This window comes from Ictalurus furcatus, chromosome 18, assembly GCF_023375685.1.
Source record: "Ictalurus furcatus strain D&B chromosome 18, Billie_1.0, whole genome shotgun sequence".
Taxonomy (NCBI): Eukaryota; Metazoa; Chordata; class Actinopteri; order Siluriformes; family Ictaluridae; genus Ictalurus; species Ictalurus furcatus.
Genome location: NC_071272.1, coordinates 7,541,907 through 7,567,488, shown reverse-complemented (window position 1 = coordinate 7,567,488; position 25,582 = coordinate 7,541,907). Strand labels below are relative to the sequence as shown.

Sequence of the window (25,582 nt, the reverse complement as noted above, 5' to 3'; positions counted from 1 at the left end):
GAATAATTCAGTATGTATGTTAGTAATTACGCAAATAAATTAAGTTGATGCATTAGTACATTGGTATGTACATACATTTTTCAAATTCGTAAGTTTGCTAGTTGTAGGTTAGTAAATTTGTTAGCACATTATTAAGTTAGTAACCTAGTAAGCTGGATAGAAAGTTATCTAGTTAGTAATTTAGCTAGTTAGTAAAGTAGTAAATTAATATTTCGGTATACATGTTGGTAATTATGGAAGTAATTTGGTGCATTCATATGTTAGTCATTACATAGTTTAGTAAATTTAAGTTAGTTCATCAGTAAATAAGTCGAGAAGTGGATATAATGCATACTGAAATGTGCTGTAACCCGTGTTCTGTTAGCTCCTGTTGTGACTCGCCGTGTAATATAAAAACAGTGCGCTAATGCACTGAAGGCATCTTTAAACTGTTAATTCAGTTTGTCTCAAACCTCCTCTCTCTCTCCCTCCCTCCTTTCCTCCCTCCCTCCCTCTCTCTCTCTCAGGCCACCTCCCTCGTCCCCTCTTCTCTCGTCTCCAGCTCCTCCTGAAGCAGGCATCCTAAACCCCAGTTCTCACCCTTTGACCCCTGCACTTCCCACCCCCCTCAACCTCACACTTCCAGAGCAAAGTCCAGACACAGATGACTACCTGCCTGTAAGCTCCCCATCAGCTCCTCGTCTTAATATCTATATGACACAGAATGCCCCTTCAATGCCTTCATTTATCGTCCTGGAGAAAGATCACTGATTGGTTGATTTTGTGTCACTGATGTAGGAAGTCGAGCTCAAGGTCTCTCTGGTGAAGTCGGAAAAAGGAAGCTTGGGCTTCACGCTGACGAAAGGACATGACCACAACTGCTACATCCATGACATCATTCAAGACCCCGCTAAAGGTGATGGCAGACTTCGACCCGGCGATCGCATGATAATGGTAAGCACGGTTAAATAAACTAAAAAGCTGAGCAGAAATAAAAGACCCCTAGGATTCTTCAGATGTCTCCAGATCTGATCTGTCCATATTTTTCCGTCTCGTACTCCTCTCTGTGCAGGTGAATAACACTGACGTTTCTGGTATGAGTCACACCGAGGTGGTAAACCTTGTCCGAGCCGCACCGCGAGTGGTCGATCTGGTCGTGGGACGAGTCCTGGAATCCCTTAAACCACCAATAGATGCCCACCTTCTGCCTGACATCACCTTCCAGTGCCCCACCGACTCGCTGGGTAAAAATGACACATTTAAGCAAATCCGTTACTATAGATCAACATGCGGACATTAATTCCATTCTACACAATGCTGACAAATCAGAATCCAGTGCATTATGTTTCTCGTTATCTCAGCGCTATCGTATCGTTTAATTGAGTATAAATAAAACCGTACCAAATTCTGGTTTTGTTTTCGCTCCGATTTAGTGACGCGTATAATTACTTCAGATGTCCGTGGAAACTTGACCCAGATGCCGGTGTAGCACACGTACCAGACAAATACTTTAAAAAGGACATATTATAATATGACATTATATAATAAACATTTTTTATATATTCTAACACGTGCTGTGATCTGCTAGAGTGTAAAAAAATCATTTTATAGTACAGAAAGTTGAGTTAATTGCTACTTGCATGAGATGTAAAAGTTTGCGCGAGGGGCGAGAATTGCTAGCGCTATCGCGGTTTTATTTAATGATTCAGAACGCAAAAGATTGCAAAGCAATTCTTTATGCATTTTTTTATTATGTCCATGCCCTTCGCTGTTAGCTGGTCTTTCTGAGCGTAACGACTCGAGGCTACGTCTACGAGAACATTGTTTTTTTTTTTTGTTTTTTTTTTTAGCTAAATAAACATCAGTAGTGTTGCGTTACGCCTTTTTAGCACAGGTCTGTGGCAGCATCACATCCCAGACTCCTTCATATATGAAACTGATGGAAAAGTCAAATTGTGCAAATTTGTGCATTTAATGATATTTAAAATCATTCCAGTAATCAATAGATTTGATTATTTTATTTATATATATATATATATATATATATATATATATATATATATATATATTAATCCTAGTCTCTTTTTGTGAGTCTGTTTGAGGTGGATCTTTGCTTTGTCATGTCACACATTCCCTCTGTCTCTCTCTCACACACACACACACAAACACACACACACACACACACACACACACCGAGAGATTACTATCAGCATAAACAAAACACACCTTTAAACGCTAAAAGGTGATTACAGGATCTGAGACATGCAAAGGCTTCAGGTTTCAGTGTTTACACAGACAGACTGAGACAGAGGAGAAAAGATCTGAGAAGATCCATCTCTCCCTCTCCCTCTCTCTCTACCATGTAGCTGTTCTTTCAATAGAAGTATTAATTATTAGTAAGTGTTAAGTTCTGCTCTGTGGAACCTCTGCGCAGGTCTGGTGCTGGACGGAGGGAAAGACAGCGAGTTTCGTGTCCTCTATGTGAAGGACATTGTGCCGGGATCGATGGCCGCCACGGAAGGAACTCTAAGGAAACTGGACCTCATTCACTACATTAACGGAGCGCCGACAAACGAGCTGACGCTCAGCGAGAGCCGCAGACTTCTGCACCTCAAACCACAAGAACTCATTCTCAAAGCCACCAGGTGAGAGACACCCACGTTTAAATATCAAATTCGACTATGAATTTATTGCATAGATTTTATTTTAACCAGACAAAATCATGAACTTGCATCATTTTGTAATAAGCGATATAATTTCAGACTTGCTTTATTCATATTTTATTATGAACTCAAACGTTTGAGACCATTGTCGATTAATATTAAGCTCGATATTTGTGACCCGCCTTCAAATCCACATCCCGTTTGGGTTCAATTCCAAAATGGCTTCCTGGAGTGTGGAGGGGGAACTATCTGAATGAGAACTATTCAGATTCAACACATTTCTGAATGTGGATTATTTGTATTCAAGTAAATAGATATTGAATATTTGAGTAGTATGTACATAGTGACAGTTGTTCAGCTCTAACACACACACACACACTTCATGTCATGTGACTGTGTGGCAACGCAGGGACGGGAAGCCCGTGTGTCCGGAGAAGGAGAGAATCTCGATCCTGAACAACAACGTCAGCTCAAAAACCAACCCGTCGACAAGTATTAACGGTGAGCCCAGCGCTTACTCAGACACGTTTATTTATTTATTCCTGTTAACTTTGTTTCGCTAAAGCCTTATAATTTAACCAGCCTTTACTAAAAGCAGTGAGGGGAAAGTTTGAAGTGTTTATTTTGCAGTTATTTTACCGTATTTACCATATCTTATAAATTCTATAAATACAGTACATACTCCGTGGTGCAAGTCACATTAACACATTTGGTATACTTTTATTTATTTATTTTTAGCTAAGCTTAGTGTACCGTAACTCCTAGTGTAGCACGTCTACTGCAAAACCGCTATTCCACGGGCATAACCATTAACGTTATAAATTAGAAGCTGAAAACGTAAACAATAAACTAGCATTATACCATATATTTCTTTTTTCTTCTATAGAGGCCATGTAGTCCAGAAAACACGGTAATTGGTTAACCAGCTTGCTGGTTGCATTAATGCAACATTTCCTTATCTTTAAGGAACGCTACATGAACGACTCTTTATTGATGCTGTAATGTAAGCGATAACAGGAACTAGCTTGTGAACTACAAACGTGCGTCTTTCTTTAATAAATACAAATTGTAATTCTTGGCAATTTGCTGTGGAATAGGAGGACCACCCCAAAGTTTATTATTTTCCTATAACAGGATGACAGTGTGTTTTATTCCTCACATAGTTGATACTTGGCATTGTTCCAGCTTCTCTCAATGATTAAGAAATATCTCTCTGTCTCTGTCTCTCTCTCTCTGTCTCTCTGTCTGTCTGTCTGTCTGTTTCTTTTCTCAGGTTATCTTCATAGTAATGATGATGATTTCGAAGCCATCTGTCCCTCTGAGGTAAACAGCAAACAATTTACTCCCTAAAAAAACAGCTAGCTGGCACGTAGGTGATGGCAACAGACTAGAGTTGTCAAAAACGATTACTTGTTTTGCCTGATGAATCATGAATCGACTTGGAATCAAATGAGTCAGGAATCGAGTGAATCTGAAACTGACTGAATCAGGAATCAAAATATTATCCACATCAGTTAGCTAGGTAAATCATTTTGTTAGCTAATGTCAGTACAAAATAATCTGTCCTTACCTGATGAATAGTGAACCCAATGAGTCAGGAATCAATTGAAGGAATCAACTGAATAGATTAACTTAGGACTCTAGATATTATCATATCATTATCAAGTCCCCATTGGTTAGCTGGGTAAGTAATTTAGTTTGCTAACGTTGGTCAAGCTGTGTACATGAGAAATAATACTAAATAGTTTACTTAGTGACGCACTGAGCTCGAGGTGGTCTTGATTTAATACACAACGTGTATGTCATTCATGTACTGAACTTTCTTAATGGTTAGAACGTGCTGTTCCTGAAAAGCTCTTCTCTCCTGTCTCTGTCCTGCAGGAGCGGATCATCAAGCTGCAGTTGGAGAAGCCTCCAGCTGGCAATCTGGGTTTCTCCATCATCGGAGGAGAGAGAGGCATTTTCGTGAAGTCCATCTCTCCTGGAGGTGCAGCGCACACTGATGCCACGTTACAAGTCGGAGATCGTCTGCTTAAAGTGAGTGAAAGGATGGTTTCTGACTAACAGCTGGGAGGAGCTTGATCTTAAACACTGTCAGAAGCTGCCATCATCAGACTGTCTGATTTGTTAATGACCAGAACTGAACTATAGTTTGAAATATATTTAAATTAAATTTAATCTTTTTCAGAAATGCATTTCATCTGGTTTGTCTATAAATGAATGTTTTATTTAAAAAAAAAAAAATTATATCCAGATTAAAATTGTTCTTGTTTAGCCTGACTTATGTCATTCTTGGGCACTTTTTATTTTATTTTACGGTATTTCTATTCATATTTAATGGAGTAATGGTTATTCCAATAATGATTATGAATTGTTTCATTTATGTGTGCTGTGATATTTAGGAAAGTAGATATGTAACTAACAAAAATGTATTTATTTTTCCTTATTATTATGTATTTCTTTTTATTTATTTGTTCTGTCCATGTAACCTGCCACCTTTTTAATATACTGGGCTACACTGAGTGCTTATGAAGAGTGTGTGTGTGTGTGTGTGTGTGTGTGTGTGTGTGTGTGTGTGTGTACACAGGTGAATGACGAGCTGATGACTGGTGTGTCACATTCCAAAGCAGTCACCACCATCTGGAAAACCAAAGGTGTCGTTCACCTCGTAGTGTCTCGACCTCCTGATCAGACCCCCAGCACGTACCTGGGCTTCCTGCCTCTGAGCTCCAGCAACGGCAACACAGGTAACACACACACACACACACACACACACAGAGCAGTAACGATACCTAAAACCTCTCCTCGTTCCATCAAAACTGACCATTGTTTACGTGCGTGTTTACTCAGTGTGCCTGCAGGTGAACAGTGTGTGATGTTTTTTTTTTTTTCCTTTCCTCTGTGTTTTAGATGCGAGTGAGGACAGTGGGGTGAAAACCAAACTCTGTAGTTCACCAGAGGCACGAAAATCCAAAAGTCCGCCTGCACTTCCTCCTATAGGTAGACACACTAAATCTTATATTGGATGAAGTTAGAGGAGAATCATACGAGCTGTGTAGAAAAGAATGTAGACTTTGTGTGTGTCTGTTGTAGATTATGGCACAGGCCCTGTAGAGAAAAGACTAGAAGCTGAGGAGTCTGAAGACACGGACTGTGACGGCTCATCTCTCCCAGAAGATTCTCCAGAGGTACAGGAGGACATCCTTTAATCGATTACGTTATCAAAAATGTCATTTCTAGTGCTTTTTAAGGCTAAGCATGTGAGAAGTATAATCTAATATGATGTAATATCTGTGAGAAATGATGTCACTGTATGCAAATCGCCATTTAGACATGAAGATCTACACTTTTCACTCTGTTTATTTTCTTTTCCTTGTTAAATAGTTTATATTTGTAGCAACAAGATTATCTTCTCTCTAAGAAACGCTACGTGTCATAATAAATATAAACGTACAGAGCGCTGTGTGTAAGAGTTTCTATTTCCTCCAGACATCAAGGAGGACGGAATGGAGAGAGGACACCGTGGACAGCCCGCAGAACGACAGGTGAGAAGACGACGGCGAGGATTCGATTTGGTTGACGGCAAAGATGACATGAAATCAGACTTGACCTCGGTCTCGTTTTGTTTTGTCTCTCGTTAGTTACCTGCACTCTTCTTCGGGACAGCTGGACGAGGACGAGGTCACGTGGGGCAGTGATGAACTCCCCATCGATAACATCAACTCAAGATTCAATGAAGGTTGGTCCTGTCACTGATGTGAAACATTTTTGAGGTATGAGTGGGTTGGAGGTATTTCAGATTGATTGAAGCTTTCCCAGACAGGCTGGAGGTATCTCGGGCGACTTGAAGGTACCTCGGGCAGGTTGGAGGCACCTCCATGGACTGAAAGTTTTTCAGGGGGGTGTGAGGTATTTCAACTGTGTTAGAGGCATCTCAGGTATGCTGCAGGCATCTCTGGCAGTTTAGGGGCATCACAAGTGTTTTGGAGGCATCTCGGGTATGTTGGAGGATGGGGGCATCTCAACAGGTTTGGCGGTATCTTTGGCAGGTTTTTTAGGTATTTAGGTTTTCTTAATTATTTGTAGGTATCTCTGGTGTGCTGGAGGTATCACAGGGTTATTGGGAATATCTCAGAGGTGTTTGAGGTATCCGAGATGGGTTGTTGCTGGTATCTCGGAGGTGTTGGAGGTAGTTTCTCCTGTAGTTTGTAATTTAACCATTCACTTCATTCCGTTTTTCAGATGGACCCATCATCACGGAGGACGAGCTGACCTCTCTTCCCCTGGTCAAAGTGGTTCCCAACGGCCAGTACACTGGGCCGAAGCTCAACTCCGTGGTGAGGATGATGAGAGGACTGCTGGAGCAGAAGGTCCCCTTACAGGAGTTTGAGGTACCATTTTCACAAAGAAATTTAACCATGTATAGCTAAAAACAACCCTTTTGTAGATCATAACATTTCTGGATTTTTTTTTTTTAATGTACAGAATCTGCAGAATTTACAGCCGCTGGACGACTGTTTGATCGGACAGACGCAGGAAAACAAGAAGAAAAACCGTTACAAAAACATAGTGCCCTGTAAGTGTGAACACTCTCCACTCGTCTGTCATTTCTAACCAAGTCGAACGGTGCAGGAGTAAAAGTAAAAACCTGTATTAATGTATTTATTTCTTTTCTTTCTTTTTTTTTTTTTTTTTTTTTTTTTTTTTTTAAGTTGACACTACGAGAGTGACCCTGGGCAAAGACGGTGGCTACATCAACGCCAACTTCATCAAGATGCCCGTGAAGGACGAGAGCTTTCTGTACATCGCGTGCCAGGGTCCACTTCCCACCACGCTGGCAGATTTCTGGCAGATGGTCTGGGAGCAGAAGTCCAATGTGATCGCCATGATGACCCAGGAAGTGGAAGGAGGAAAGGTGAAGTGTCAGCGGTATTGGCCCGACACACCGCGTACACCACAGATGGTGGACAACAGGCTGCAGGTCATGCTGGTCAAAGATCAGCACCTGGACAACTTCATCGTCCGTCTTATAGAGGTCAAGGACGTCCAGGTACGGCTGAGACATGCAGCATTTTAAATGTTTAATGATACGATTCAGTTATTTGCCATCGACTCAGTTCGTTTTTGTTTGTGTTTTTTTTTTTGTTTGTTTTTTTTTCTCCCCAGACGAACGAAATCCAAAGAGTCACGCACCTCAACTACACGGGCTGGCCCGATCACGGCACACCCATGCAGCCTGAACAGCTCCTGACCTTCATTTCCTACATGAGACACATCCACCAATCAGGGCCCATCATCACCCACTGCAGTGCCGGGATTGGCCGATCGGGAACGCTCATCTGCATAGACGTCGTTCTTGGTTTAATCAGCAAAGACACGGATGTGAGTTACAAAAAAAATTATCCTTGAGTTGCATTCATTTATTAGGCGTTTGTAATTTTACGTAACGTTTGTCCTGCCTTCAAGACTGCACTGGAGCTCCCCCTAGTGGTGCGGTCTATAACAACCCTACAATAACGGTCGTGAAGGAACCATAGCAGAAAGCTGATTTTGTTACACTTTAAACATTTACACTATAAAGAGTTTATAATTACAGACGTTATTTGCTGTTTTACAACTCGCACACATCGCCGATTAATCGCTTGTAAATCTTTCCCTATCAGTTTGACATCTCGGACGTGGTGAGGACAATGAGACTGCAGAGACAAGGCATGGTGCAGACAGAGGTAACTTTTACGCTTAGATTACAAAAATAAGTCATCATAATAATTAGCTCTAGCATAAATATATATTTAACAAATTAATATATAAATGAGCATATATTACTATTTTATTATACATTTATAATTGTCTAATTTACAATGTTCTTCTTTGCCCTCTTTCTTCTTCTTCTCCTTTTTCTCCTTTTCCTTCTTCTTTCTTCCTTCTTCTCCTTCTCCTTTTCCTTCTTCTTCTTCTCTTTCTTCCTACTTCTCCTTTTCCTTCTTCTTCTTTCTTCCTTCTTCCTTTCTTTCTTTCTTCCTTTCTTTCTTTCTTCCTTCTTCTTCTTTTTCTTCTTTCTTTCTTCCTGCTTCTTCTCCTTCTTCCACTTGAACCGAAATAACAAAAATTCATTTTGTTCCTCCTTGCTAAATATGATAATTGTAATAAATATTTCATAAATATTATTGCTAGTAATACAACTGCTCCTAATACCACTACTATAACTAATAGTAGTAGTAATAATAAGTATAATAATAGAGCTTCCCCCTCTTTAGTTGCCATATCTGATATTTTATTATGAAGTGGTGGGTATGTTTTTTTTTGTTTGTTTGTTTGTTTTTTACAGAACCATAATAAATACTTTTATAACAGATTAATTACATCATTTCCTCCTCTCCTGTCTTTAGGAACAATATATTTTCTGCTACCAAGTCATCCTGTACGTGCTCAGATGCCTGCAGGTGGAGGAGAAGATGTCAGGATAGAGACATGGCCTCTCGTGTTCCTGCTCTTAAAACTGAAACCACCAGCAAGAACATTTTTTTTTCTCTTTCTTTTTTTTCCCCACCTCCTCAGATCAGATTAAAATATTAAAGATTGTTTTTTATTTTTTATACATTCCTGTCACTTCATCCCCTCCCTCCTGCCGAACGCTCCTTCTCAAAGACACGACGACAAAACGGAAGTAAATATTGTGGATAAATATCTTTTTCACAATGACAATAAAACAGCATTGTACAAATTTCTTCATGTATTATCATATATTTTTACCATATTGTCCACCCTCATTACATCAGTAAGGAATGAAACACTCCATGTTATGCTGTTCTAGGAAAATAATCACCAACGTGGATTATTGTCACCACACCAGGACATCCTGAAGTGTTTTATTCCTCTTATACCACAGCAATTTACGGACAATTTTCTTTTTTTTCTTTTTTTTATTTATTAACAAACAATAATTTGTACTTTTTATCCGTTTCTACTTACGGTTAATGTCCTTGGATGGAATGGTAATTTTCATTTTGTTTCCATCCTTATCACTTTCCTTTCTGCAAAAAAAAAGTGAAAAGAGAAAGAACATGGATACTGAAGAGTAAAGAAAGAAAGAATGAATGATAGAAAGGATAAACATTGAAAACACTCGTAATTGAAAATGGTGAACATACGACACACTAAAGAGAGAAAAAAGGGATATTAAGTTTAAAAAAAAATCTGTGCATGTACCCGTGTTGATGTTGGAACACGTTACAGCTTTACAAGTTATAGCTTTACCTCTGACTGTTACAAACCGCTGACACTGGAGACTCCTTCCATGCATGTCAAATAAGTATCTCCTTTTATATATAAATAGGTAAATATATATGTGTGTGTATATATATATATATATATATATATATATATATATATATATATATATATATATATATATATATATATATCCTGATTGGTCAGATGTTGATTATTAGTCATTTGTATATTTATTTATTTATTTATTTATTTAAAAACTAATAATCAACATCTGACCAATCAGGATAAAGTATTTAACAGCCCTGCTAAAAACAAACCAACTACAATATAAACCATCACAGACATTTTAATGGTTTCCACTACAAATACCATTGCAAACCATTACAGGTTCGTAATGGTATCCACTAGACCTAACACGTGGCCATTAAGGACCTGTAATAGAAGGTAACAAATTACCAGTAGAGACCTACAGGGACCATTAAAGCTTCCATGAAAACCAATACAATTCCCATTATTACCATTAAATCCATTACAAATTTTATGTTGCGCTGTTGTGGTGTCCTGTTGAGACACAAAAATGAAAGCAGATTTTTAAGCATTAAGTGGAATTTAAAAAAAAAAGTTATTTAACCTTGTTTAGATCTTCGAAACGCTTTTCCTCAGGAACGCTTAGTTTGACCGTTCGTGCTACCCGTAGCCTGCTTACGTCATCAACAAAATGGCGACTCCCGTGTGTGAGCCACGCTGGTGATAGCGAATACAGTTCGTTTGCCGTTTAAAGAAGAAAATAAATAAATTGTAATTCCGAGCAGTGAAGAGGTTCGGACTATAATTTTAATCATGTCGGTGCGACACAACAACAAACTGCCGACAAATTTGCCGCAGTTACAAAACCTGATCAAGCGGGACCCGAAATCCTACACGGAGGAGGTGAGTTAAAGAGCTAAAAGCACAACATCACCCATAATTACTCCATACAACAAGTGTAAAATCATGAAGTATACTCTTTAAGCCAGCTGTCGTCTTGATCAAGACAAAGATGAACAAAATAAAGATGTCATGATCTACAATACACCTCGACCATTTTGACCAGCGACGCCATTTTATTACTATAATAAGTTTATTGTTAATGTAAATAAGGGTAAAATCCACCGAATGATGGGAAACTTTCCTATTGAAAGACTCAAATACATCTTAAAAATTATTATACAATATAAAATCACAGCATGGCATTTAATTGTTAAATCTAATATATAAATGATATATTTATACACATTTTAAGTATGTGTAAATGAATCACTGAGAGGACTGGGCTTGTGCGTCGCACTGCAGCGTATCAAAATCAGAAGATGTAGTCGAAAGTGTGCATCTCAACTCCTCTCATCTCAGCTGCTTCATCCAGTCTGGATCACTACTTCGATTTGATTTGCACAAGACCACCGAACCCTTCATCCTATAGTTTAAGCTCTAGAAAATAGTTGACGGATGACATTTTGTAAATATATGTGCGGATGTTATAAACGTGGATTATCACCGTATACGATCACACAAAATTTGTTAATCCGGTGAGATTTTCACGGCGATGCTTGGTGGCAGTTGGAACCTTCACGAGGTTTGGATTTTTAACCCAAACCTCACGCCTCAAACTTTATTCGTTGCTGCTTGTGGATGTGTCAGGCGAAAAAAATTGCTGTGCGGCCCTTTCACTCGGTGTAATCATGTGACACTACATTAATACGCTGTATTAATCTACAGTCTGGGCTAGAAAGATATCAGCCCCAGCCTCGCTCAAGTGACATTCGTTGTAATTAAGCAAATAATTTGACCTTGAACGCAAATAAATAAAACCTTATATTGGTGTATAACCTTGCAGAAAATGACATGCAACCATTCCACTTTATTCCAGATCATTAATGATTCATGATGTTCATGCTGCACTTGTCTCGCTAATAAGAAATGTTTAATAACACCCCCCACCCCCTGTGTGCAGTTCCTTCAGCAGCTTCGTCACTACCAGTCCACGCTTCAGGTCTTCAAACACCAGCCGGACAAATCAAACAAAGATCTGGCTGAGTTGGTTATGTTTTTGGCTCAGGTGAGAACCCTTCAGAATGCCTCAGTGTTTATCGGTTTATCCGTGAAGTGCACGAGTAGATCTGATCTAGCGAATCATGTTGTTCTACAGGTGGGACACTGCTATCTGACGGAGCTGTCGAACTTCCCAAAAGAGCTGACCGAGCTGCTGTTAAACCACCACACGGTGCTGGAGCCGGACCTACGCATGGTCAGATTACAGTCTTGTACTCTCCTGGGGTTTCACACAGAGCCGCGATGGCGGAATGTGTGAAGTAGCTAAGGATTATAAAAGCATTGTGGGAAAATAATCAACAACAGGGTGGGGTGATGAAGCAGAGTTACTGTTAGCACATTACAACACTAAAGAGGATTATTTTCTTCTAACAGCACGCCCGGAAACGTTTTATTCCTCATGTACTACAGCAACCATTTTACAGTTTTTACGCTTGTATTAAAGATCGCTGTGTCACGCTTCATGACTTCTGTTCCGTTTCAGACGTTTTGCAAAGCCTTGATCCTTTTACGGAACAAAGATCTGATCGATCCTACGAGTCTCCTGGAGCTGTTCTTCGAGCTTCTTCGCTGTCATGACAAACTTCTGCGAAAGGTCAGAGGGCAAATACACACAAACACGTCTCAGTGTGACGGAATAACTGTATGTAGACCTGACTGATTCATAATTTTATACTAATTCTTTCTCTGTTTTCTCTCTCTCTCTTTCTCTCTCTGTCTTTCTCTTACTTTCTCTCATTCCTTCTCCCTCTCTTTCTTTCTCTCTTACTTTCTCTTGTTCCTTCTCCCTCTCTCTTTCGCTCTCTTTCTCTCTCATTCCTTCTCTCTCCCTCTCTCCCCACTCTCCCTCTCTCCACACTCTCCCTCCTGCTCTCTACCTCTTTCATTCATTGTCTTTTTCTCTCTCTCATTCCCCCTCTCCCCTTCTCTCTCTCTCATTCCCCCTCTCTCTCCCTCCCTTGTTCTACCTCTCTTTCCCTCTCTCACTCTCTTTCTCTACCGCTCTCATTCTCTCTTTCTTTCTTATTCCTTCTCTCTCTCTCGTTCTTTCTCTCATTCCTTCTCTCCCCCTCTCTCTTTCCCTCCCTTTCTCTATCGCTCTCATTCCTTCCTTCTCTCTCTCTCTCTCTCTCCCCCCCTTCCCTCCCTCATTCCTTCTCTCTCTCTCTCTCTCTACCGCTGTCATTCCTTCTTTCTCTCCCATTCCCCCTCTCTCTCATTCCTTCTCCCCCCTCATTCATTCTCTCTTCTTCTCTCTTTCTTTCTCTCTTTCTAGACTCTGTACACACACATCGTGACCGACATCAAGAATATTAACTCAAAGCACAAAAACAACAAACTGAACACGGTGAGTGGTGCATAAAGTTTTTCATAAAGTACTCATTATAAGCACCGTTGTTTCTGAATGACTTCCCAAATCAAAACAACACTGTTTACTTCCACAATGAACTTTTCATTTTAAGTTCAATAATGCAGTTTGAATTATATTCAGTAGGTGGCGATGGTGAGTTCGTATGAATTAATAGTGTGTACCAACAATGCACAAAAACATGAACTGAAATCAGCCGTGCATATCAAATAAAGCAAATTTGACTCTTCATACCAAAGATTATTTTGAACATTTCAACCTTCTTTAGACTTTGCAGAACTTCATGTACACCATGCTGAGGGACTCGAACCCCATCGCCGCCAAGATTTCCTTAGACGTGATGGGGGAGCTGTACAAAAGGAATATCTGGTGAGAGAGCGCAGCATGCATGAAATGAGTGCAGAGTCACTTGCTGTAAATGGTCATACACAGGACATTTCCTGTTTAAAGTTTGAGTGGAGGAACAGAAAGGTTTTTGTTTGGGGTAAAAAAAAAGCTACAAAGATTCTTTAAAGCTTTAAAAACCTACTAATTTTACTTATTACAGGTGTAAACTTGGGATAATAAAATTGATCCTCATCTTAATACCTGAAATTACTAGAAAAGTGAGTGCAGTATACTTTTTACTACAGTGCCTTTTCACTATTCAGTGTGTGTCATTTTTCTGGAAGCCTCCACACTCATTCGCTCTCATAATCGCAAATATAGTCTGTGTATATATCACACTCATTCTTTATTTTTTATCATTTTTTCCATACATTTTAGAATAATAATAGTCATCAAAATTCTGGAATAACACAAATGGAACTATGGGAATTATCTTGTGATAAAAAAATCCAAAATAAATCAAAATAATTGAATATTTTAGCATCTTCAAAGTAGACGACCTTTTTGCCAAGAATTTCCAGAAATGTATTCTTGGCATTTTCTCGACCGGTTTCTTGAGGAATCTCCCTGAGATGCTTTTAAATAGTATTAAAGGAGCTCACACCTATGCCAGACACTTATCGGCTGCTTTTCGGAACATTTCCCACCGAGTCGTCCGTTTAAAAAAAAAAAAAAAAAAAAAAAAAAAAAAATATCAATAAAATGTTAGTTTTATAATGAGAGAAACGAATATATTTTTGTCTACGACACCAATTTCACACGTTTAAGCATACACCTTCAGATCAAAAGGTTTCTAACCACTTGAGAAACATTTCAGTCAAGCGTCCACAAACTTTTGACTGGTTGTGTGTGTATATATATAAAATATGTATGTATACACACAGTATCTCACAAAAGTGAGTACACCCCTCACATTTTTGTAAATATTTGATTATATCTTTTCATGTGACAACACTGAAGAAATGACACTTTGCTACAATGTAAAGTAGTGAGTGTACAGCTTGTGTAACAGTGTAAATTTGCTGTCCCCTCAAAATAACTCAACACACAGCCATTAATGTCTAAACCGCTGGCAACAAAAGTGAGTACACCCCTAAGTGAAAATGTCCAAATTGGGCCCAAAGTGTCAATATTTTGTGTGGCCACCATTATTTTCCAGCACTGCCTTAACCCTCTTGGGCATGGAGTTCACCAGAGCTTCACAGGTTGCCACTGGTGTCCTCTTCCACTCCTCCATGACGACATCACGGAGCTGGTGGATGTTAGAGACCTTGTGCTGCTCCACCTTCCGTTTGAGGATGCCTCACAGATGCTCAATAGGGTTTAGGTCTGGAGACATGCTTGGCCAGTCCATCACCTTCACCCTCAGCTTCTTTAGCAAGGCAGTGGTCGTCTTGGAGGTGTGTTTGGGGTCATTATCATGCTGGAACACTGCATACTGATCATGCTCTGCTTCAGTATGTCACAGTACATGTTGGCATTCATGGTTCCCTCAATGAACTGTAGCTCCCCAGTGCCGGCAGCACTCATGCAGCCCCAGACCATGCCACTCCCACCACCATGCTTGACTGTAGGCAAGACACACTTGTCTTTGTACTCCTCACCTGGTTGCCGCCACACACGCTTGACACCATCTGAACCAAATAAGTTTATCTTGGTCTCCTCAGACCACAGGACATGGTTCCAGTAATCCATGTCCTTAGTCTGCTTGTCTTCAGCAAACTGTTTGCGGGCTTTCTTGTGCATCATCTTTAGAAGAGGCTTCCCTCTGGGACGACAGCCATGCAGAACAGTTTGATGCAGTGTGCGGCGTATGGTCTGAGCACTGACAGGCTGACCCCCCACCCCTTCAACCTCTGCAGCAATGCTGGCAGCACTCGTATGTCTATTTCCCAAAGACAACCTCTGGATATGACGCTGAGCACATGCACTCAACTTCTTTGGTCGACCATGGCGAGGCCTGTTCTGAGTGGAACCTGTCCTGTTAAACCGCTGTATGGTCTTGGCCACCGTGCTGCAGCTCAGTGTCAGGGTCTTGGCAATCTTCTTATAGCCTAGGCCATCTTTATGTAGAGCAACAATTCTTTTGTTCAGATCCTCAGAGAGTTCTTTGCCATGAGGTGCCATGTTGAACTTCCAGAGACCAGTATGTGGGAGTGTGAGAGCTATGACACCAAACTTAACACACCTGCTCCCCATTCACAACTGAGACCTTGTAACACTAACAAGTCACATGACACTGGGGAGGGAAAATGGCTAATTGGGCTCAATTTGGACATTTTCACTTAGGGGTGTACTCACTTTTGTTGCCAGTGGTTTAGACATTAATGGCTGTGTGTTGAGTTATTTTGAGGGGACAGCAAATTTACACTGTTACACAAGCTGTACACTCACTACTTTACATTGTAGCAAAGTGTCCTTTCTTCAGTGTTGTCACATGAAAAGATATAATCAAATATTTACAAAAATGTGAGGGGTGTACTCACTTTTGTGAGATACTGTGTGTGTGTGTGTGTGTGGGTATGTATATATATATATATATATATATATATATATATATATATATAAATATAAATTATTTTATTTCAGGAACGATGCCAAAACCGTGAACGTCATCACCACAGCCTGTTTCTCCAAAGTCACGAAGGTGGGACAGACTTGTTTTCTTCTTCTTTTTCTTTTTTTTCCATCTCCCTGGGAGATTTAATTCTGACGTCCCTGAGCGCTGAATGTCTCTGAGGTGTGGTTTGACCTGTTTTTGTGTTTTGATCAGATCCTGGTCGGTGCGTTGACGTTTTTCCTGGGGAGAGATGAGGAGGAGAAAAAGGACAGCGATTCAGAATCGGAGGTGAAAGACAAAATCAAAATTCACAAAATTGTCCTGTCTAAAGTTTTAGTGGAGGTGCAAAAAGTTGTTTTTTTTTAATTAAGAGAAAAGAAACAGAAACCTCTACTAAAACCTGTTCTTAAAGGAAGAATTTGGCTAAAAATGACATTTTCACTTTTATAATGTGCTCTAAAGACTGAGAAAAAGACTCGGTGTGTCTCATCGCAACGATCGGCACCACCTCTATTTTCCTCTCCTTTTAAAATCTACAGATTTCCATTTTTCTTATTAAACCAGATGATATTTTTGTATTAACACAATCTCTCATTTCCAGGATGAAGGACCTACAGCCAGAGATTTGATGGTGCGCTATTCGACAGGAAAGAAAACGTCCAAAAACAAGAAGAAGATGGAAAAAGCGATGAAAGTCCTGAAGGTATTTTGCTCATTTTCTATCTTGCTGATTCGCCATGCTTCCCAGAATGTAAAAAAGACGCCCTTTATTATGGTTTCCACAGAAACACAAGAAGAAGAAGAAAGCAGAGGTCTTTAATTTCTCCGCCATCCACCTCATCCACGACCCACAAGGTAACCAGCTACATTCCGTCATTGCTAACCCTTACCGAATCTCGTCCTTTTCTTCTTCTTCTTTCAAGTAACGACGTCTGCGATGTTGCAGATTTTTCCGAGAAGCTCCTGAAGCAGCTGGAGAGTTCGAAAGAGCGTTTCGAAGTGAAGATCATGCTGATGGAGCTCATCTCCAGACTGGTGGGAATTCATGAGGTAAAGAACAACCGAGACCCATAAATAAACACTGTTCGAAAACGAGCCGGAATATTTATTCAGTATTCACACATGTGCGAAGGTGTGCGATGAGAGAAGACCATTGATGAGTGCACACGGGGCCTAGAGAAATTTGTACGCTTCATTTTGATATATATATATATATATATCACAGTTGTGCCCAAAAGTTTGCATACCCCTTGCAGAATCTGCTAAATTTTAATACTGTTAACAAAATAAGATGGATTATAAACATCCCATGTTGTTGTTTATTTAGTTCTGTCCTGAAGAAGCTGTTTTACGTAACAGATGTTTACATATAGTCCGCAAGACAAGATAATAGCTGAATTTATTAAAATTACCCCGTTCAAAAGTTTACATACCCTTGATTCTTAATACCGTATGTCGTTACCTGGATGATCAACGACATGATGTTTTTATGTTGTGTGATAGTTCTTAATGAGTCCCGTGTTGTTCCTGAGCAGTTAAACTGGGTATGTCAAGGGTGTGTAAACTTGAGCGGGGTAATTTATATAAATTCCGCTATTATCTTTTAGACTTTTGCACTGTACTGTTTGGATTTAAGCAGTCATAAATTGGACGTGGTCTATAATGGAGGTTTAATTTTTTCCTTCATAGCAATGTTATTTTATATTTATGTTTTTATATATATATATATGTATATATATATGTATATATGTATGTATATATATATATATATATATATATATATATATATATATATATATATATATATATATATAAATGTATGTATATAACTTTTATTAATTTCCTGAACCTGTTGTCCTGTGGAATGTTCTGGCAAGCTTTCTATCTTTCTGTCTATTATGACGGAGTAAGCACGTTCACTACAGCGTGTCCCAAAAGTCTCCATATACAGGGGACTACCACGTACACCAGCACCACGTTGGTTGTGTCTTCGTCGGTGCATGTTCGTGGACATCCGCTTCTTCTCGGTCGGTCAACGACACTTCCGGTTGTTTTGAATTTGTTAATAAGTTTGGCAACAGCGTGTAGTCGTGTGTCATGTGCTTTCCACATTTCCTGTTAAAGTCCATCGCACCCTTGCGATGCGACGGCTTCCCGATGCGGCCGTGAGAACGATCTCAATACGTTTTTCTTTCATCAAAGGCAATCTTAAAGGAAAAATAATATACATCATAATATAAACTAAGGATGAAACCCGTCGGAAGACGTCGTACATTTCCGTGCCGTTTCTTTTGTTCCGAATGTAAATTATACGTCGTCTTATCTTGTTTCCGTGCAGCTTTTCCTCTTCAACTTTTACCCGTTTGTCCAGCGGTTCCTCCAGCCTCATCAGAGAGGTAAAAAAGAAAAATAAATCAATAAATAAACGCTCGTATAAATTAACATTTTTATGTCTCTTTTAAAATTCTTCATGGATTCTTTCTGGACAGTTCCTTTGACGACTTTATTCAGATTATTCACTGTATGTTGCTTTCTCTGCCTTTAGAAGTGACGAAGATCCTTCTGTGTGCCGCCCAGGCCTCCCACCAGCTCGTCCCTCCTGAGGTAAATCACACGACATTTTGTTATGAAGTTCCTGTAGCAAACTGTTCTATTTCTTTTATACCGTGGCGATTTGCTTACAAGCGCAGGGTATTTATTAAAGAACGACACGTCGGGCTTTTTATCCGTTTTGTAGTTACATTTGGTGTTAGCAAGACGACAAAATGTAAAGACTTTCACTGGCACTGGAGGCTCCTTCCTTAAATGTTAAAGGAGCATCTTTGTTACTATAGGAACAATAACACAGAGTGGATAAGCACGTTAATATGTACTTGTGCTATGAACTTTCCAACCAACCAGAATCCAGAATTCAACTGCGCAGTCATGTGATATGTAACGTGTCATAAAACCTCAATTGTTTTTGTTCTCGTCCCTGATGCAGATCATCGAGCCCGTGATCATGACCATCGCCAACAACTTTGTGACAGACAGGAATTCAGGAGAGGTGATGACGGTCGGGTAAGTGACTCCGCCTTTTACACTTGCGTGGGAATTATTTCCTCTAATTAATCAGGACAGCGTCATAAAAAATGTCAGTAATGCTAAACACTAGGTTTAATATCATCTTAGGCATATAAGTATTACTTGTTACGTATTAAACAAACGTATTAAAGTGGCATTATTTCTTTTTCCTAACAATGTTTTTAACTGTACATGTTTACATCAGTATTAACGCGATCAAGGAAATCGTAGCGCGCTGTCCGCTCTCCATGTCTGAAGACCTGCTCCAAGATCTCACCGAGTACAGATCTCACAAAGACAAGAGTACGTCCTTGCTGTATTAGTGATTTGGATTATTATCCAGAGAAAATATAGAATTACGTTCTATAAGTTTCTGCTTCTTGTAGATGTGGTGATGTCTGCCCGAGGGCTGATTCAGCTCTTCAGAGATCTCAATCCTCAGATGCTGCACAGGAAAGACCGGGTGAGGACAGGGAACCACGTTCAGTGCAAGTAAAAATGTTAAGCATTTTAAAAAAGGATTTAAAGTGCTGCAGGAGATTTGTGTTCCAGAAAAGATTCGGACAACTGCATGCCTGCGTGTTAAACTTGCAGTGGAGGAATAAAGTTAATACCAAATGAATGTTAAAATCAATACTGACGCATTTTTAGAATTATTTACTTACTGAATGATTTACTGACTGTATTAATGACTTCATTACTGACTTCCTTCCTTTCTTACTGACTTACCTATTCACTGACTGACTGACTGCCTGCCTCACTGACTTGCATAGTACTTAATTCTGGCTGGCTCACTTACTGATTTACTGACTGACTGACTGACTCAATGACTGACATACTGCTTACTTAATTACTGACTGATTGACTTGCTGAATTACTGACTTAGTTACTGATTTAATTACTGGCTGGCTCACTCACTGACTGACTCAATTACTGACTGGTTGCCTTGTTGAATTACTGATTTACTGATTCAGTGACTGACGGACTACCTACTTACTAAATTAATGAATTCTTGACTGCCTGACTCATGTACTACATAATTACTGACCTAATTATTGACATAAATACTGACTTACTCAGAGTTTGACTTAGGGACTTAATTACCGACTTACTTAATTACTTAGTAGGTTACTTGCTTGCTGGCTTACTTAATGACTCATTCACTGACTGACTGACTCCCTCCCCAAAGCATGTGATGTCACATCCATTTAAAATCACTGGGTATCTGTAATATCCACCTAATTATTTTAGCATTGAATATCAGCCTGTGTTCTCCTTTAAAAAGTTCTCTCACACAGGGGATATGCAAATGATTTCTACCTCCAGTTTCGTACACATGTTCAGTCAGTACCTTGAGAAGTGCTGATTGTGATGATTTTTCCAGGGCAAGCCCACCGAGTCCTCGAGTGATGCCCGGATCCATGACTACGGTGAGCTGGAGGCTAAAGACTACATACCTGGTGCGGAAGTTCTGGACGTGGAGACAGAAGAGCCAAAAGGAGGGGATGGCGATAAAGGTAACAGATTCTGTATCCTTTTTATTTATTTATTTACTTATTTATTTTTCCTGCTTTAATTTGGTCACCATATTTACATTTTCTCCTTCTTTATTTTCTTCTAGATGGCTGGGAGAGTGCGAGCATGAGCGAGGAAGAGGATGATGATGATGGTGAATGGGTGAATGTGCACCACTCTTCTGATGAAGATCAGCAAGAAGTAGTAAGGCCCCCCCCCCAGTTTGTGATGTTTAGCACCCTCTGCTGTCTGTTAGGTGAATTGTAATAGAAGAGAAAATAATGCTCTTGTGCCAGTTTTTCAAGCTCTGCATCTGTGTGTGTGTGTGTCAGGCGGAGAAGCTCCAGAGTATTCCTGTAGAAGAGAGGAAGGCTAAAGCAGCAGCAGTGAGCACCAGCCGCCTCCTCACACAGGAAGACTTCAAAAAGATACGCCTCGCTCAGATGGCCAAGGACGTGAACTCGGCCCCCGGTAAAGGACAGAAGAGAAAGACCGCAGAGCGAGATGAGGAGACGGAAAGGTGCGATGCGTCTTTAGAACACGTTCAGTCTTTTTACAAAGTATAGATTCTGTTTATTTATTTGTTGTAATGGATGATTAAATGAAACGCTTTGTGTGTCATGTTTCAGAGGTGAACTGCTCACACTGAGAGACATCGAGCGCTTACACAAGAAACCCAAATCTGACAAAGAGACCAGACTGGCCACAGCGATGGTGAGAAATAATCACACACACACAGACACGTACTCGGTCAGTTGCCACGTCAGTCCGTCCGTAATAGTCAGGTTATTATGAACTAGTTTTTTCTGCATCGTGTAGTGACGTTATATCTCTTAGCAATATTTCTGAGATGAAAGAAGGCTATCCTAGTAATATTACCATGAGGGGAAAAACGTATTTGATCCCCTGCTGATTTTGTACGTTTGCCCACTGACAAAGAAATGATCAGTCTATAATTTTAATGGTAGATTTATTTGAATAGTGAGAGACAGAATAACAACAAGAAAATCCAGAAAAACGCCTGTCAAAAATGTTATAAATTGTTTTGCATTTTAATGAGGGAAATAAGTATTTGACCCCTCTGCAAAACATGACTTAGTACTTGGTGGCAAAACCCTTGTTGGCAATCACAGAGGTCAGACGTTTCTTGTAGTTGGCCACCAGGTTTGCACACATCTCAGGAGGGATTTTGTCCCACTCCTCTTTGCAGATCTTCTCCAAGTCATTAAGGTTTCGAGGCTGACGTTTGGCAACTCGAACCTTCAGCTCCCTCCACAGATTTTCTATGGGATTAAGGTCTGGAGACTGGCTAGGCCACTCCAGGACCTTAATGTGCTTCTTCTTGAGCCACTCCTTTGTTGCCTTGGCCGTGTATTTTGGGTCATTGTCATGCTGGAATACCCATCCACGACCCATTTTCAATGCCCTTGCTGAGGGAAGGAGGTTCTCACCCAAGATATGACGGTACGTGGCCCCGTCCATCGTCCCTTTGATGCGGTGAAGTTGTCCTGTCCCCGTAGCAGAAAAACACCCCCAAAGCATAATGTTTCCACCTCCATGTTTGACGGTGGGGATGGTGTTCTTGGGGTCATAGGCAGCATTCCTCCTCCTCCAAACACAGCGAGTTGAGTTGATGCCAAAGAGCTCCATTTTGGTCTCATCTGACCACAACACTTTCACCCAGTTGTCCTCTGAATCATTCAGATGTTCATTGGCAAACTTCAGACGGGCATGTATATGTGCTTTCTTGAGCAGGGGGACCTTGCGGGCGCTGCAGGATTTCAGTCCTTCACGGCGTAGTGTGTTACCAATTGTTTTCTTGGTGACTATGGTCCCAGCTGCCTTGAGATCATTGACAAGATCCTCCCGTGTAGTTCTGGGCTGATTCCTCACTGTTCTCAGGATCATTGCAACTCCATGAGGTGAGATCTTGAATGGAGCCCCAGGCCGAGGGAGATTTGCGAATAATCGCACCAACTGTTGTCACCTTCTCACCAAGCTGCTTGGCAATGGTCTTGTAGCCCATTCCAGACTTTTGTAGGTCTACAATCTTGTCCCTGACATCCTTGGAGAGCTCTTTGGTCTTGGCCATGGTGGAGAGTTTGGAATCTGACTAATTGATTGCTTCTGTGGACAGGTGTCTTTTATACAGGTAACAAGCTGAGATTAGGAGCTCTCCCTTTAAGAGTGTGCTCCTAATCTCAGCTCGTTACCTGTATAAAAGACACCTGGGAGCCAGAAATCTTTCTGATTGAGAGGGGGTCAAATACTTATTTCCCTCATTAAAATGCAAATCAATTTATAACATTTTTGACATGCGTTTTTCTGGATTTTTTTGTTGTTATTCTGTCTCTCACTGTTCAAATAAATCTACCATTAAAATTATAGACTGATCATTTCTTTGTCAGTGGGCAAACGTACAAAATCAGCAGGGGATCAAATACTTTTTTCCCCTCACTGTATCTACATGAGCATCAAATGAAAGACTGGTGTCAATAATCACACTCAGGTCTTTTACTACTGCACTTGATGAAACGGAAAGGCCATCCAGAGTTACTATGTGATCAGAAAGCTTACTTCTTGCTGCATGTGGTCCTAGTACAAGTACTTCTGTCTTGTCAGAATCAAGTAAAAGGAAGTTAATAAACATCTAGTGTCCAATATCCTTTACACATTCCTCAGCTTTACTAAGCTGGTGTCTGTCATCTGGCTGTGCTGAAACATACAGCTGTGCATCATCAGCATAACAGTGGAAGCTACTAACATGTTTATGAATAATTTAACCCGGAGGTAGCATAGGTTCACTTAAACATCTCCTGGAACATTCAGATGAGAGCATGTCGATCTCACTTCATGCTTCACACTCTGTTCTTTGTTTTTTTTTTTAAAATCCATGCCAGGCGGGCCGGACAGACAGAAAAGACTTTGTGAAGAAGAGGAACAAGCTGAACCCGTATGCTAGCACCAGCAACAAGGAGAAGAGGAAGAAGAAGAACTTCATGATGATGAAGCAGAGCCACAACGTCCGGACCAAAGGCAAACGCTCCTTTAGAGAGAAACAGGTACGAGTATTACGTGCAGATTAAACGGTTAAATTTTTCTAGACGTTTTTGTCTATAAGTCAGGACAGATTAAGAAACACCCTCTGATATGTAGTACTTTTTAACATACAAACAATATTGTTTACCATGTAACATTGTTAACAAAAACGTCCAGGATACAATGCTAGAGGGCAAGGATTATGCCGTTTTTACAAATCGATATCTTGGAATTATAAAGAAATAGCTGATGTAATTAATATTACAAATGTAGTGGTGGTGTTTTGGTTTTTTTACATGCCATTGAATGTACAGTATGTGAAAGGTTTTACACCAAAACATTGCATTAAAATTAATTATAATTTGTGACCTTATTTTATAAGTAACATTTTAATATTTTTAAATGTTAAACATATTAGACCTGTCCAGAAAAAACTTTTTAACGTTAATTTTAACGTTGTAGCGGGTAAAGACCAACTGGATAGATCCCTCCATATGCTAATCATTACTGGGTGTTTTTTTTTTAAATTACTATTACTATACCTGTTTATAAAATAATAAATACTACAAGGTACAGTTTGAGTCACTTTTATTTGTGTATTTCCCACAGATTGCTCTCAGAGATGCACTTTTGAAGAAGAAGAAACACAAGTAGCATCTCGGGATCAGAACCTCTGTACAGATCATCGTCATATTTGACCTGTAATAAATCCCTTTTACATTAAACCTTTTCTCACATTGTGTTTCTTCTGATTGTTTTATTTTCTCGTTCAAGTGTAATAACCTCAATTTTTTTTTACCCTTAATACACAAATACTTGGGTAATCATAGTTATTGCAAGCCAGTGCGGATGTTTACAATTTTACGAAATAATACGATCACTGTGCGCTAGATATGATGAAGAAAGTCTGAAATACAGAAATACAACCAGCTGCATTAGTCATAGAATATCACAGGCAAGTGGGAGTAGATATAACTGCGAGTGTTAGTGAGTGTAATTAAACAAAATTCCTTCGGAAGCAGTCGGGAGGGAGAGATTTTATTTTATTTATTTTTTTAAATATGCAGAAGATTCTGGAAAGGTAAGGAATGTGCAGGACCTGGAGGATTTTTCTGAAGAACAGTGGGCATATTAAGTACTCAGGACAAACAAGGCACTCATGAACAACTATCACAAAACATAAACATGGTCGTTGATCATCCAGGTAAAGTATTAACACAGTATTAGGAATCAAGTGTGTGTAAACCTTTGACCAACAAAGGGGGGGCGGGGGAGTGTCCTTTTATTCTGAAGATAAAGCTTTATGCACTCGTGCACACATTTGAGAGAAAACAAAGACGTTTTTGTTTACATGCATGACGTGTCGTTCTTACTGCTGATACTGAGGTAGAAAAAGTGAGATGTGAGAAATGCTGTGTTTTGCATTTAATTTGTGTTAGATAAAAAGTACAGAGAAATTAGAAGGAAATTATTGAGGCAGATTTTTACAGCGATAAAGAGATTTAAAATACGTGTATTGCTCGAAAGGCGTATTTTAAATTGCTTTAAGAATCCTTTAAGTAAATTGTCAACAAGCCATGTAATGGATATTTAAAACACACACACACACGTCATTCTTTTATTAATAAGAAATTGTAATCCTGGGCAAATTGCTGTAATGTAGGAAGAACAAAACACATCAGATTG

General features: G+C 39.8%; 2 protein-coding genes across 3 annotated transcripts in view; both read left to right on the top strand.

Moving 5' to 3' along the window:
* ptpn13 (protein tyrosine phosphatase non-receptor type 13) overlaps positions 1-9,299 on the top strand; it is a 63,974-nt gene extending 54,675 nt beyond the window's left edge. For both annotated transcript variants that reach the window (XM_053648171.1, XM_053648170.1), the window contains 18 exons: positions 507-657; positions 778-933; positions 1,052-1,223; positions 2,414-2,624; positions 3,052-3,143; positions 3,916-3,965; positions 4,524-4,679; positions 5,230-5,389; positions 5,553-5,642; positions 5,736-5,830; positions 6,132-6,187; positions 6,284-6,381; positions 6,885-7,033; positions 7,128-7,218; positions 7,355-7,692; positions 7,809-8,024; positions 8,306-8,368; positions 9,032-9,299. In XM_053648171.1, coding sequence (XP_053504146.1) covers positions 507-657; positions 778-933; positions 1,052-1,223; positions 2,414-2,624; positions 3,052-3,143; positions 3,916-3,965; positions 4,524-4,679; positions 5,230-5,389; positions 5,553-5,642; positions 5,736-5,830; positions 6,132-6,187; positions 6,284-6,381; positions 6,885-7,033; positions 7,128-7,218; positions 7,355-7,692; positions 7,809-8,024; positions 8,306-8,368; positions 9,032-9,109 — 2,422 coding nt within the window. In that variant the 3' untranslated portion in view covers positions 9,110-9,299. The remainder of the gene's footprint in view (positions 1-506; positions 658-777; positions 934-1,051; positions 1,224-2,413; positions 2,625-3,051; positions 3,144-3,915; positions 3,966-4,523; positions 4,680-5,229; positions 5,390-5,552; positions 5,643-5,735; positions 5,831-6,131; positions 6,188-6,283; positions 6,382-6,884; positions 7,034-7,127; positions 7,219-7,354; positions 7,693-7,808; positions 8,025-8,305; positions 8,369-9,031) is intronic.
* A 1,299-nt stretch (positions 9,300-10,598) lies between these two features.
* sdad1 (SDA1 domain containing 1) lies at positions 10,599-24,633 on the top strand. The gene is made up of 22 exons (XM_053648080.1): positions 10,599-10,805; positions 11,866-11,970; positions 12,061-12,159; positions 12,448-12,558; positions 13,240-13,311; positions 13,601-13,701; positions 16,309-16,366; positions 16,493-16,567; positions 16,881-16,982; positions 17,065-17,134; positions 17,226-17,329; positions 18,618-18,675; positions 18,825-18,883; positions 19,263-19,339; positions 19,548-19,645; positions 19,729-19,805; positions 20,727-20,859; positions 20,964-21,061; positions 21,190-21,377; positions 21,487-21,571; positions 23,758-23,919; positions 24,506-24,633. The coding sequence occupies exons 1-22, from the start codon at positions 10,716-10,718 to the stop codon at positions 24,548-24,550; spliced, it is 2,067 nt and encodes a 688-aa protein (XP_053504055.1). The 5' UTR covers positions 10,599-10,715; the 3' UTR covers positions 24,551-24,633.
* The last annotated feature ends 949 nt before the right edge of the window (positions 24,634-25,582 follow it).